Here is a 13785-nt window from a genome sequence, read left to right as displayed (position 1 = left end):
ATTATTATTTAAACCACACATAAAACAAGATATGTGTTTGTCAGAAACACTATGTCCCCTTTTGCATCGCTTTGAAGCTATATATTTGACCTTTGACCTTAAAGGATGACCTTGACTTTTCACCACTCAAAATGTGCAGCTCCATGAGATACACATGCATGCCAAATATCAAGTTGCTATCTTCAATATTGCAAAAGTTATTGCAAATGTTAAAGATGGGGCAAACAAACAAACCAACCAACAGACAGGGCATAAACAATATGTCCCCCACTTTAGTGGTGGGGGACATAAAAATTCACCTTTTCCCCCGAGGGTGTTTTCCAGTCACCCTTGCGAACGACGCCGAAGCTTCCGTTGCCCAGCTTATCATACAGAAACAGGGATGTCTCTGGTATGAGGCAAGTCAGAGCCTGGTCAATGTGTCCAGACAATCTGGGAGAGCTGCCACTGGACTTCTTGGTGCCCGACTTCTCCGGAACTTTTGGGAGGATCTGAAAAAATCAAAGTCATCCTGTATTACAGTATAGACAGTATTGTTATGGTAATTTTTAATTATTTACTGAAAAACATTAAACGATACAAAGAATGTCATACTGTTAAATGGATTTTAACATTTTGTGTGTTGAAAATCTAATCTTTAATAAATTAATCTTCAAAGAAACTGAGTTAACTATGAAAGGAAGTGAAACAATGTATTGTAATCATACCTGTATATTGCTCTAAATGATTAACACATCAGTGCTCTCCACAGGATTTTTGTCAGGCGCCTCGGGGCTGATAGGGGTGGTTCGGGATGGGTGTCCCCTCCGGACGTTGATTTTTTTTTAATTTAACATGTCAATTCACGCCTGTGATGCGTTATAACTCAAAGAAAAACAGCGTCAAAAGACGTCATTTGGTGCGCTATGACTCTTCAAGAAAATAATTTAAAAATATATATAATTTTTTATATTGTTTGTTTTAAAACTTTCCCGCACAGATAGAAAAATCCCGGCTCTAACGATTCCCCAATACATCCGTTTCAACCCGACTCTATTACTGTATACTTACTACTTTTCAAGTTCCTATTTATTACCCAATAATCCTGTTTATTCCGTTTTATAAATCACTTTCTGGTAAATATTTACGATAAAAGCTCTCAATTATTTCTTTAACACAAACCTTGCCATTTTTCTATAGTATCAAATAAATTTTAAGTGACTATTTATAGATTTGATGAAATATTGCCTCTGAACATGCGACAATCCCCTGACGTGTTGTGTGCTTGTTAAAACGCTCAATACACGCATGCTTTCTATGCAAATGACGCGACGTTGTACAGCTGCATAATTTTCGTGCTCTTTTTAATTGAGAAAAAGATTATTCCCATATGAGATTTCAACAAATATTAACAGTTGCATTATGAATTCAACGATAATTTGTTTAAACACTTGACGAGTCGAATAAATGTTTTGACGGAATTTTGCATGAAATTCACGTTGTCCACGAGGATTACGGCCGGTTGCCATCATCAGTCTTCTAAGTATCGATTATCGGACTTAACATTTACAAGTGTGTGTAATTTATTCAACGAAAATTTGTTAAAGCGCATTACGTGTCGAATTAATGTTAGAACAAGAGCTGTCTCCATCGGAAGACATATGCCCCCAAAACGCTTTTTGAAACCTAAACACAGATTTCGAAACCTAAACGCGGAACCTTAGTTCAAGGTCAAGGTCAAAGGGGTCAAATTTATGTGCGTATGGAAAGACCTTGTTCATATACACATGCATACCAAATATGAAGGTTAAATCTGAAGCGACATAGAAGTTACAATGTATGAGCATGTTTCGAGCGGAAACGCAATTTTTTGATGATTCAAGGGCCGTAACTCAAAAGTGCCTGGGAAAATTTGGCTGATTATTGAAATTAACCTAGATTTTAATGCCTTACACATTTTTATAACGTTAGGTGAAGATCCGATGACAATTGGTGGAGTCATTGAGCGGAAACGAGAAAACACTCAATTTTTTATGATTCAAGGACCGTAACTCAGGAGTGTTTGGGTCAATTTGGCTGATTATCTAACTTTGCCTAGATCTTATGACCTTACACATTATCATGAAGTTTGGCAAAGATCCTATGACATTTGCTTGAGTTATTGAGCGGAAACGAGAAAAACGCAATTTTTTCGATGATTCAAGGGTCGTAACTCAGGAGTGTCTGGGTCAACTTGACCTAGATGTTATTGCCTTACACATTGTTATGAAGTTTGGTGAAGATCTGATCACAATTGCTCGAGTTATTAGGCGGATACGAGAAAAAAAAAATTGAGATGAATCAAGGGCCATAACTCAGGAGTGTGTTGGTCAATTTGGCCGATTATCCAACTTGACCTAGATGTTATTGCCTTACATATTTTGATGAAGTTTGGTGAAGATTTGATGACTGACATTGCGATTTTAATATGCCCCCAGAACCTATGTTCTGGGGGCATAAAAAGATCAAGAACAAATGCTCGAGTTATTGAGCATAAATGGGAAAAGGCAATTTTTGCTTTAAATTAAGGTCCGTAACTCTGAAGTGCCCAGGTCAATTTAACTGGTTATCGAACTTGACCTAGATTTTATGGCTTAACGCATTTTCATGACGATTGGTGAAAATCCGATGACAATTGCTCGAGTTATTGTGAGGAAACGGAAAAAAACCTCAAATTTTTTGATGATTCAAGGGCCATAACTCAGGAGTGTCTTGGTCAATTTGGCTGATTATCAAACTTGGCCTAGATGTTGGCCAAGCTCCTATGACATTTGCTCGATTTATTGAGCGTAAACGAGAAATAACGCAATTTTTTTATTATCCGAGGGCTGTAACTCAGGCGTGTCTCGGTCAATTTGGCCGATTATCGAACTTGACCTAGATGTTATTACCTTACACATTTTCATGAAGTTTGGTGAAGATCTGACATCAATTGCTTGAGTTATTGAGCAGAAACGAGAAAAAATCCAATTTTACAATGATTCAAGGGTCGTAACTCAGGAGTGTCTGGGTCAAATTGGCCGATTATCGAACTTGACCCAGATGTTATTGCCTAACACATTTTCATGAAGTTTGATGAAGATCTGATGACAATTGCTTGACTTATTGAGCGGAAACTAATCCGGACGGACTAACTAAGTAACTGACTGACTGACGGTGCGATTTTAATATGCCCCCAGAACCTATGTTCTGGGGGCATAAAAATGAGGTGAACAGTTCTATAAATGGACATAATGAAATATACATGTACTGGAATTAAATTGTTATCGCATAATTGTAACCGGGAGTTATTTGCACAACTTACTCGCTATAAGTAATTAATTGATTACCACTTGCAAATTATTTAGAACCTATGTTCTGGGGGCATAAAAATGAGGTGAATCAGTTCTATAAATGGACATAATAAAATATACATGTACTGGAATTAAATTGTTATCGCATAATTGTAACCAGGAGTTATTTGTACAACTTACTCGCTATAAGTAATAAATTGATTAACACTTGCAATTAATTTATCGTAATAATTACGAGTCACAGGTAACACTTGTTTACAGTAAAAAATGTGATGATGATGCCCGAAACCATTTTTAATGTACTGTACTGTACTAGTTACCGGTTTTATATTACGTAAATGGTACAACTTCTTGCAAATCAAGCTTCAATAAACTCTTTCTTCGTGCCCGACATCAATCAAAAATAATTATTGATAGTTAACCCCGCCCTCATAAGCATTCGCTTAACCGATTGGACGATGGACATCACAGTTTGACGACTGGAAAGTAACCTGATACATCCTTGTCAGCATTTAAATGACTATGTAATTTGGCTAGAATAATCGATACGGGCGTCATGCTATTCTCTTATCAGTGGATTATCCATTACCCCATGTGGTGTTTATGGCGATTACTTGTGAAAGTAGGTACCGAGTGCTCTTTTAAAACAGGGAATATTGATACACTGATAGGGAAACCTTGATTTTGTTTGACAATCTCCACTTTCTTTTACTGATAATACACTGATCGGAAAATTTCAAGCGCCCCGGGGACTCTGATTTCGAAATTCAAGCGCCCCGGCGAGGGATCGTTAAATGGCCTGTGGAAAGCCCTGCTGTGTGCCCAATTAACCTCCTTTAAAGTACATGTTGTTTGTTCAACAAAGTACTTTTTCTATATTCTCATTGAAATTATAAATATTGGTTTTAAAGTACTTCACAGTATCTTTATGCTAATTCAACTAGCCCTTTTCGTTTGAAGGTTTTGCCATGTAAAAGCATTAATTTACTATAAAAGGTATAACTTAATAACTGTATTAATCCCATAGTACATTGCGAATGTTGAACTATGCAGAATATACCTTTTCTAATATGCCTTTTTTGCGAAGTGTCATTTTCTTTCGCTTGATTGCATCCATGAGTCGTCGTATGGCAGGCTTGCCCATGCCAACCTTCTGTAGGTCCTCATCTTTGACATAGTCAAAATGTGACAACCTGGCAATATGAATATGACATTTAAAATCAAAGTACTGACAGTACTGGTGTGACGATGCTTTTGAAGAGGATTGATATAAAAGCATCTATTTAAGTTTATCTACATCACCACAATTGTGTATGTGGGTACGAAAATTTTGGGTAGGAAAAAAAAAAATGGGTACGAAAATTTTGGGTACAACAATTATGCTGAAACAAAATTAAGTATGTAAAAAGATTTGGTTACGAAAAAAATTTGGGTAGGAAAAAAATTGGGTACGAAAAAAAATTTGGTTACGAGCAAAAATTTGGGTACGAAAAAAATTATGGGTACGACAAAAATTCGGAACGAAAAATGTAGGGTACGAAAAAAAATTGGGGGTACGGGGAAGTAGTACCTGGGGGGAACTTTATCCTTTCAGCGAAACTGGGAGGCGGGTTACATTCTCGATCAAATATAACAAGAAATATCTTTAAAAAGGTATTCAACGTGTTTTTTCTGTACCACTTATCTTAAACAAGAGTGCCAAACTGTCACAAGATACGCCCGTTCGAAGGTTTTGGACACCATGCTCAATGCTTGAAATGCACTAAGTGACCTCAAGACCTAGTTATTGACTTGGCATGACCCATATTTGAACTTGACCTAGATATCATTTAGATGTAACATCTGACTAAATTTGGTGAAGATCAGATGAAAACTACTTCAATTAGAGAGCGGACACCATGCTAAATGCTTTAAATGCACCATGTGACCTCGTTTTTGACCGGGCATGACCCATATTCGAACTTGACCTACATATCATCTAGACACAACTTGTAACCAAATTAGGTGAAGATCAGATGAAAACTACTTCAATTAGAGAGCGGACACCATGCTAAATGCTTGAAATGCACTAAGTAACCTCGTGACCTAGTTTTTGACCCGGCATGACCCATATTTAAACCTGACCTACATATCATATAGACACAACTTTTGACCAAATTTGGTGAAGATCGGGTGAAAACTACTTCATTTAGAGAGCGGACACCATGAAATCCTTGAAATGCACTAAGTGACCCCATGACCTAGTTTTTGACCCGGCATGACCCATATTCCAACTTGGCCTAGATATTGTCTAGACTCAACTTCTGAGCAAGTTTGGTGAAGATCGGATGAAAACTATTTGAATTAGAGTCCGGACAAAGTGGCGCCGTTGAAAATGCACTAATTGACCCTTTGACCTAGTTTTTGACCCGGCATGACCCATATTCGAACTTGGCCTATATATCAACTAGATGCAACTGCTCACCAAGTTTGGTGAAGATCGGATGAATACAATTTGAAATAGAGTCCGGACAAAGTGGCCCCTTTGAAAATGCACTTATTGACCCTATGACCTAGTTTTTGACCCGGCATGACCCATATTCGAACTTGGCCTAGATATCAACTAGATGCAACTGCTGACCAAGTTTGGTGAAGATCGGATGAATACAATTTGAATTAGAGTCCGGACAAAGTGATGCCTTCCGCCCGCCGCCCGCCGCCCGCCCGCCGCCAAGGGGTTTCACATAATACGTCCCGTATTTTATACGGGCGTATAAAAACTGTCTGTTACAGTAAAACGTTTGTGGGTTATAACATTACGTTTCAGCATATAAATTCAAAACTTGACATGCTCTTTCTTACACCATGCTCTTTAATTTCACATGTATATCATACCAAACTTTATATTTCGTTGTTTCCTTTCCTAAGTTAATGATGCTATGTGTACGGACGTGATTTCACAATCCCATGTGCATGAACATATACTTTTTATTTTTTTATTATTGTTCTTTTTCTCTAATTCAATTAGCTTAGGCATGATTGTTCGTTAAGTTCAGACTTTGTTTTTTCTACCCTAGACCTTGAAGGATGATGTAAACCTTGAAATTTTACCACTCAAAACGTGCAGCTCCATGAGATACACATGCATGCGAAATATCAAGGTGCTATCTTTAATATTTAAAAAGTTATGGCCAATGTTTAAGTTTTTTTCGGACAGACGGACAGACACACTGACTGACGGACAGTTCAACTGCTATATGCCACCCTACCGGGTGCATAAAAAACCCTACTGGATGCATAAAAAACCCTGTATTATCCATCATCTAAAGAAAAAATTGACATGATGTCCGGCTTTAGATTTTGATTGGTCAACATGACAATTGGTAACATAAAAATACTGATGTCACAGAAAATTAGTTTCTGCGTACATGTTTAACTATATGAGTCATAATGCTCATCAAACTGTCATGTGTTAACATTTTAATTCCAGTAACAGGCAAGAAAATTGTAAAAATTGCAATTCTAAACAATTATGGCTTTTAAACTTAAAATGTTCTTATAATGGAACAATACAAACATTAACCTGATGCATGACATCATTCATTAGATTTAAGCAAGCAAAAAAATCAAACTTGGAAGACAACATATGCACCTTGAAACTAGCAGATCATTCTGCACTTAAGACGGTGCTCTGTGAAAAAGGCATTGAACGCAAGATAAGCATGTGCAGTCAGCGCAGATTAACCAGGGACGACACTTTCGGCTTTTATGATGTTTTTCGTTTCAAGAATGTCTCTTCTTAGCAAAAATCAAATTTAGACAGAAAATGTAATTCATGATTAGCCTGTGCAGAATACGCCGAACTGTACAGGCTAATCATTGAACCCCCTTTTAACAGAGCGCGGCTCACCTTGTAACTTGCAGATCATCCCGCAGTTTTGAGTAAAACTGGTCCAGCTGAACCTCTGTCAGCAATTCATAGAGCCACTCACTGCTTTCTTGGACATCCATTACCCTGATAAATATACAGCAATTCATAGAGCAGCTCACTGCTCTAAGGGACATCCATTACCTGACAAATTAATCGCGTTCTGAGAAAACTGGGCATAATGCATGTGTGTAAAGTGTCGTCCCAGATTATCCTGTGCAGCCCACACAGGCTTATCAGGGACAACAATTTTCGCCTTAATTGGATTTTCGCTAAGAAGAGTCTTGATTTAAATGAAAAATGTCATAAAATCGGAAAGTGTCGTCCCTGATTTGCCTGTGCGGACTGCACAGGCTAACCTGGGACAACACTTTACGCACATGCATTAGGTCCAGTTTTCCCAGAACACGACTTAAATATACCTGTATGCAAAACAATTTGCGTGTTGAGTTGTTTTGGCCATTTTCAACGGCATTTTAATCATATCACTGTACTCAGTTAAGATTCTCCCACGTTTTGAGGGCAAACTGATTAACACTAACGAAGCCCACCGAACCTTTGGTCTGTATATTTGTTGCTCTTTTTCAAATGTTTATTGTCTCAAATGATAATAAATAATAAAATCTGTTGATAGAGTCAAACCACCATCTTAAACATACATGTAGGTTCTAATTGAGCCGTGCATTTTAATCGGCTATTCAAATTTCAAGATTTGCATACTATAAATAGCCTTGAAATTCACATTGCATGGAAAGGTTTAGTTCTTGTGAAAAAATGTCAACAGACTGTGTAGTATGCAAAATAGTCATACAATTGTGTGTTTCTAAGAAACACTATATAAAAAATACATAAAAGAAGAAATATTTGATGATCTATCTATCTATTCTGTCTCACTCCCCTTGCGGGTATATTATTGACAGGTGCGCAGTCAGTGCAAGATAAAAGTGTTAAAAGTGAATAAGTGAGAAAGATAAAAGTATGTTCGATTAATCATGCATGGTGAAGTGATTTAAAGTTATAGCTGATAAAAACATGTCTCTCGGAGTTCAAGGGGCAGAAGGGGAAAGCAGGGACCGCTTAAACCCTTCAAGATCAGGATGTAATACTGTAGTGGCAGGGAGGTTGTTCCACATCACAATAGCACTTGGGAAAAATGAAAACTTATAATAATTTGCAGCGGTATGGATCAGTCTGAAAAAGAGGGGGTGCATGTAACAAGTGAATCTGGTGGGTCGCTCGATATATGATGGTAGCGGCACGGCTACTAAACCTTGAACAATTTTGAAAAAAATTATTAATTTTGTGTCATTTCGTCTATCTGATGAATTACAACAGTGACCTGTTTTTGTCACATTTTTGATCAACAAAACTATGGTGATTATGTCAAAACATGTTCTGTTATGAACTGTTCTATCAAGGGATTTCAGGCCATTTCAATGTGCAAGACTCACAAAGAATCCATGACTCAACACGAACCTCCATACATTCTTTAATAACCAATCCCGCAAAATAAGGTGTGTAGCCAAACTGTAATTGCAAGCTATGATGCTCAGATCTGTAGTTCAGCCAATTGAACTAGCCTTGTCTGTCTAATAATTAGTCATTGTCTTCAAGGATAGGTAAGCAGGAATATACAAAAATAGTATTTATTTATCAATTGGCATTATTTGGTGTCACTCCTTTCAAGAATAAATAGAATATAAAAATAAACATATACTTTAGAATGATAACATTTGTTTTTCATTTCTATATATAATGTCATGTTTTCATCATAAACACGTGCATAGTTTAGAGTAAATCACTTTGCAATAACGTGAAAATCTATTGCAAAAGATGTTTAAAATGACATTTAAACTCACCTGTCAAAAATTAATCAACAGGTCCTCATCAAATACAAGGATTTCTTTTATTTCGACCTTTTCATAAAGAATTTTGAGTTCATATTAGAGTGTGTCGATTATTGAATGCAATGGACATGTTTATTCTCTCAAATTATTTGTACACGAATAGAAAATACTGTTAAATGGATTTAGTTTATTTTGTACTCCCACCGGAAGTAAATCAAATTATGTTTGGAAATTCCGAAGTCATGAAAACCACAATAGGTTACATTTAACTTATTGTTTTTCAGAAATTTTCGAAGCCGTATATAGGTTACAATATACTAAATCTAAACTATATAAGCTATACTCTCTAAAAACATGAAAACATCATTTATTTGAATACACGGTTCTCTGTAGGGTAACTTGCCATGACTTTATTTTAGTATATTTCTGTGTGCATGTGGCAGGGAAAACATTGTTGTTTACTAGAAATTCACTCTTTTATTTGAAGATTGGAGACTACATAAGACTTTGACAAATGGCGGGAAACCCTCATGAACTGGATAGAAGCCGGTAAATAGATGGCCGTAAAACAGTGACTTTTGATTCGTGACGTTCTTTCTTACATACCGCGTGTCTCACTCAGTATGATAATGTCACTCTCAGGATGATAATGTCACATGTGATGTCTGTCACACTCAGGATGATAATGTCACATGTGAAGCAGTGATTTTTTTATACCTGTGAGTCAAGCGTCCCTGGACTCACAAAAAACCTCTGGGGATGCAAAGTTTCGAATTATGTCCCGAAAATGCATTTTCCGAAAATGCATTGAAATTTCTAAAAAAAAATAATTTAATATTTGGACTCATTCTTTCAATTCGTGGATACTCATAGATTTGCAAGTTATTGGGGCACAGGACTCAGATGAGAACATTTGTAAAACAAGGGCTGTTTGTAAAACATGCATGCCCCCCATATGGGCTGTCCGTTGTACTGGCAGCCATTTCGTGAATACGACTTTTGTCACTGTGACCTTGACCTTTGACCTAGTGACCTGAAAATCAATAGGGGTCATCTGCAAGTCACGATCAATGTACTTATGAAGTGTCATGATCCTAGGCAAAAGCGTTCTTGAGTTATCATCCGAAAATCATTTTACTATTTCGGGTCACCGTGACCTTGACCTTTGACCTTGTGACCTCAAAATCAATAGGGGTCATCTGCGAGTCATGATCAATCTACCTATGAAGTTTCATGATCCTAGGCATATGCGTTCTTGAGTTATCATCCCAAAATCATTTTACTATTTCGGGTCACTGTAACCTTGACCTTTGACCTAGTGACCTAAAAATCAATAGGGGTCATCTGCGAGTCATGATCAATCTACCTATAAACTTTCATGATCCTAGCCATATGCGTTCTTGAATTATCATCCGAAAATCATTTTACTATTTCAGGTCACCGTGACCTTGACCTTTGACCTCGTGACCTCAAAATCAATAGGGGTCATCTGCGAGTCATGATCAATCTACCCATGAAGTTTCATGATCCTAGGCGTATGCGTTCTTGAGTTATCATCAGGAAACCATTTTACTATTTCGGGTCACCGTGACCTTGACCTTTGACCTAGTGACCTCAAAATCAATAGGGGTCATCTGCGAGTCATGATCAATCTACCCATGAAGTTTCATGATCCTAGGCGTATGCGTTCTTGACTTATCATCCGGAAACCATTTTACTATTTCGGGTCACCGTGACCTTGACCTTTGACCTAGTGACCTCAAAATCAATAGGGGTCATCTGCAAGTCATGATCAATGTACCTATGAAGTTTCATGATCCTAGGCCCAAGCGTTCTTGAGTTATCGTCTGACAACCACCTAGTGGACGGACGGACCGACCGACCGACATGAGCAAAGCAATATACCCCCTCTTCTTCGAAGGGGGGCATAAATATCACTGGTGAAGTCTGTCTCACTCAGCATGATAATGAGACACTCAGGATGATAATGTCACACTCCTGATGATAATGTCACATATGATGTCTGTCTCACTCAAGATGATAATGTGACACTAAGGCTGATAATGTGACACTCAGGATGATAATGTCACTCTCCGGATAATATTGTCACACGTGATGAATGTCACACTCAGGATAAATGTCACATGTGATGTCTGTCTCACTCAGGATGATAATGTGACACTCAGGATGATGTCATACTCAGAATGATAATGTTACTCTCAGGATAATAATGTCACACATGATGTCTGTTACACTCAGGATGTGATGTCTGTCACTCTTAGGATGATAATGTGACACTCATAATGATAATGTCACACTCAGCATGATAATGTCACATTTGATGTCTGTAAACACTCAGCATGATAATGTCACATGTGATGTTTGTCTGACTCAGGATGATAATGTCACACTTAGGATGATAATGTCACTCTCAGGATAATTATGTCACATGTGATGTTTGTCTGACTTAGGATGGTAATGTCACACTCAGGATGATAATGTTACACTCAGGATGATAATGCCACGTGATGTTTGTCTTACTCAGGATGATAATGTCACACTCAGGATGATAATGTCACTCTCAGGATAATAATGTCACATGTGATGTCTGTCACACTCAGGATGATGTCACATGCGATGTCTGTCTCACTCAGGATGATAATGAGACACTCAGGATGATAATGTCACTATCAGGATAATAATATCACATGATATATGTCACACTCAGAATGATTATGTCACATGTTATGTCATACTCAGCATGATAATGTCACATTTGATGTTGGTCTCACTCAGGATGATAATGTCACATAGATTGCGTTACCAAGGATGATAATGTGCGAGTATATTTCAAAGTTTATGAGGTTCTCCGGCTTCTGATGTTACATTATGTGAGGGCCTGGCATGTTACTGTACTCTGTAAAGTAGGGATTTCCAGGTATGTGTTTTTTATTAAAATATATTCTTTTTTTTGCGTGGTCTTGTGCTTTTAGGGAGAACCCGAAGTGCGCTGAGCGAGGAAACGCCACCTGCCATGTATGGTGACCATCTGATCCAAACTCACATACTGCAGGGAACAAGGAATCACATACTGCAGGGAACAAGGAATCACATACTGCAGGGAACAAGGAATCACATACTGCAGGGAACAAGGAATCACATACTGCAGGGAACAAGGAATCACATACTGCAGGGAACAAGGAATCACATACTGCAGGGAACAAGGAATGAACTGGAGTCGCCTAGGTGAGGAATGCATGTTCCAACAACACGCAAAATCACGAGATCAAAGCACAAGCCTACAAGCCCTGCACTATAATTCCTCTGGATTATGTAATGAGATTTTTGGCCCTCTCTTTGGAACTTTTAAATTTAAAGGACTGAAATGCTCAAGGCTATATCTGAACATTTGGTTCAGATATTAAAACATCTTTTAATGCAGCCAAGTTTTTTAAGTATTCATCTTAGGAGCAGCACATAAATAATAGGGCTGTTCTCTGTGGACAGGGGGTTTAATGGCAGCACATAAATAATAGGACTGTTCTCTGTGGACAGGGAGAGGAACAGCACATAAATAATAGGACTGTTCTCTGTGGACAGGGGGTTTAATAGCAGCACATAAATAATAGGGCTGTTCTCTGTGGACAGGGGTTTTAATAGCAGCACATAAATTATAGGGCTGTTCTCTGTGGACAGGGGGTTTAATAGCAGCACATAAATAATAGGGCTGTTCTCTGTGGACAGGGGGTTTAATGCAGCACATAAATAATAGGACTGTTCTCTGTGGACAGGGGGTTTACAGCACATAAATAATAGGGCTGTTCTCTGTGGACAGGGGGTTTACAGCACATAAATAATATGGCTGTTCTCTGTGGACAGGGGGTTTACAGCACATAAATAATAGGGCTGTTCTCTGTGGACAGGGGGTTTAATAGCAGCACATAAATAATAGGGCTGTTCTCTGTGGACAGGGGGTTTACAGCACATAAATAATAGGGCTGTTCTCTGTGGACAGGGGGCTGTTCTCTGTGGACAGGGGGCTGTTCTCTGTGGACAGGGGACTGTTCTCTGTGGACAGGGGGTTTAATGCATGTGTGTAAAGTGTCGTCCCAGATTGCACAGGATAATCAGGGATGACACTTTCTGTCTAAACTGGATTTTTGCTAAGAAGAGACTATCTGAAAACAGAAAAGATCATCAAAGCGGAATTGTCTTCCCTGGTCCGCACAAACTAATCTGGGTCGACATGTAACGAACATGCATTAAACCCCCTTTTGAGAGAGCACGGCCAAGTTAAAAAGCTACTTTATTTTATACCTATAGTTAATCAATCTCCAAAACTGAGGAAATTTTAGTAAAAAATATGACGGAGCAGATTTTTTGTTTTACAACATTATACAGTGTTAAACCATTTTCCATATTCAATTGCAGAAAAAAACTGAACTTTTGAATGAATATAATATACACATCATGATGACCGTAATACAATATTGTGTAATTTAAATGTTTAACATGTATACATTATCTGTTGCATTTGCAACTTGAAATTTAGTTTTTTGTCATACGTAGGCGATATAATAAATGAAATATTTCATAGTTGTGTTGTTTCTAAACCATGGTCTTTGAATCTAAATACTGTTAACAATACACCTTTGGGCTGGTTGAATACAACGTCAGACAATTAACTTGTGCAATACAACTCACCAGAACACCACATCAA

General features: G+C 37.8%; 1 protein-coding gene across 2 annotated transcripts in view; it reads right to left on the bottom strand.

The window, feature by feature from the left end:
* LOC127850427 (activated CDC42 kinase 1-like) overlaps nucleotides 1-9279 on the bottom strand; it is a 34889-nt gene extending 25610 nt beyond the window's left edge. For both annotated transcript variants that reach the window (XM_052383454.1, XM_052383455.1), the window contains exons 1-4: nucleotides 9078-9279; nucleotides 7201-7305; nucleotides 4372-4504; nucleotides 300-491 (exon numbers count right to left, since the gene is read on the bottom strand). In XM_052383454.1, the coding sequence (XP_052239414.1) occupies nucleotides 300-491; nucleotides 4372-4504; nucleotides 7201-7301 (426 nt within the window). In that variant the 5' untranslated portion in view covers nucleotides 7302-7305; nucleotides 9078-9279. The remainder of the gene's footprint in view (nucleotides 1-299; nucleotides 492-4371; nucleotides 4505-7200; nucleotides 7306-9077) is intronic.
* Between the last annotated feature and the right edge of the window lie 4506 nt (nucleotides 9280-13785).

This window comes from Dreissena polymorpha, chromosome 11 (assembly GCF_020536995.1).
Source record: "Dreissena polymorpha isolate Duluth1 chromosome 11, UMN_Dpol_1.0, whole genome shotgun sequence".
Classification (NCBI taxonomy): Eukaryota; Metazoa; Mollusca; class Bivalvia; order Myida; family Dreissenidae; genus Dreissena; species Dreissena polymorpha.
The sequence above is the reverse complement of the archived record's forward strand: the minus strand, read 5'-3'. Positions and strand labels throughout refer to the sequence as shown.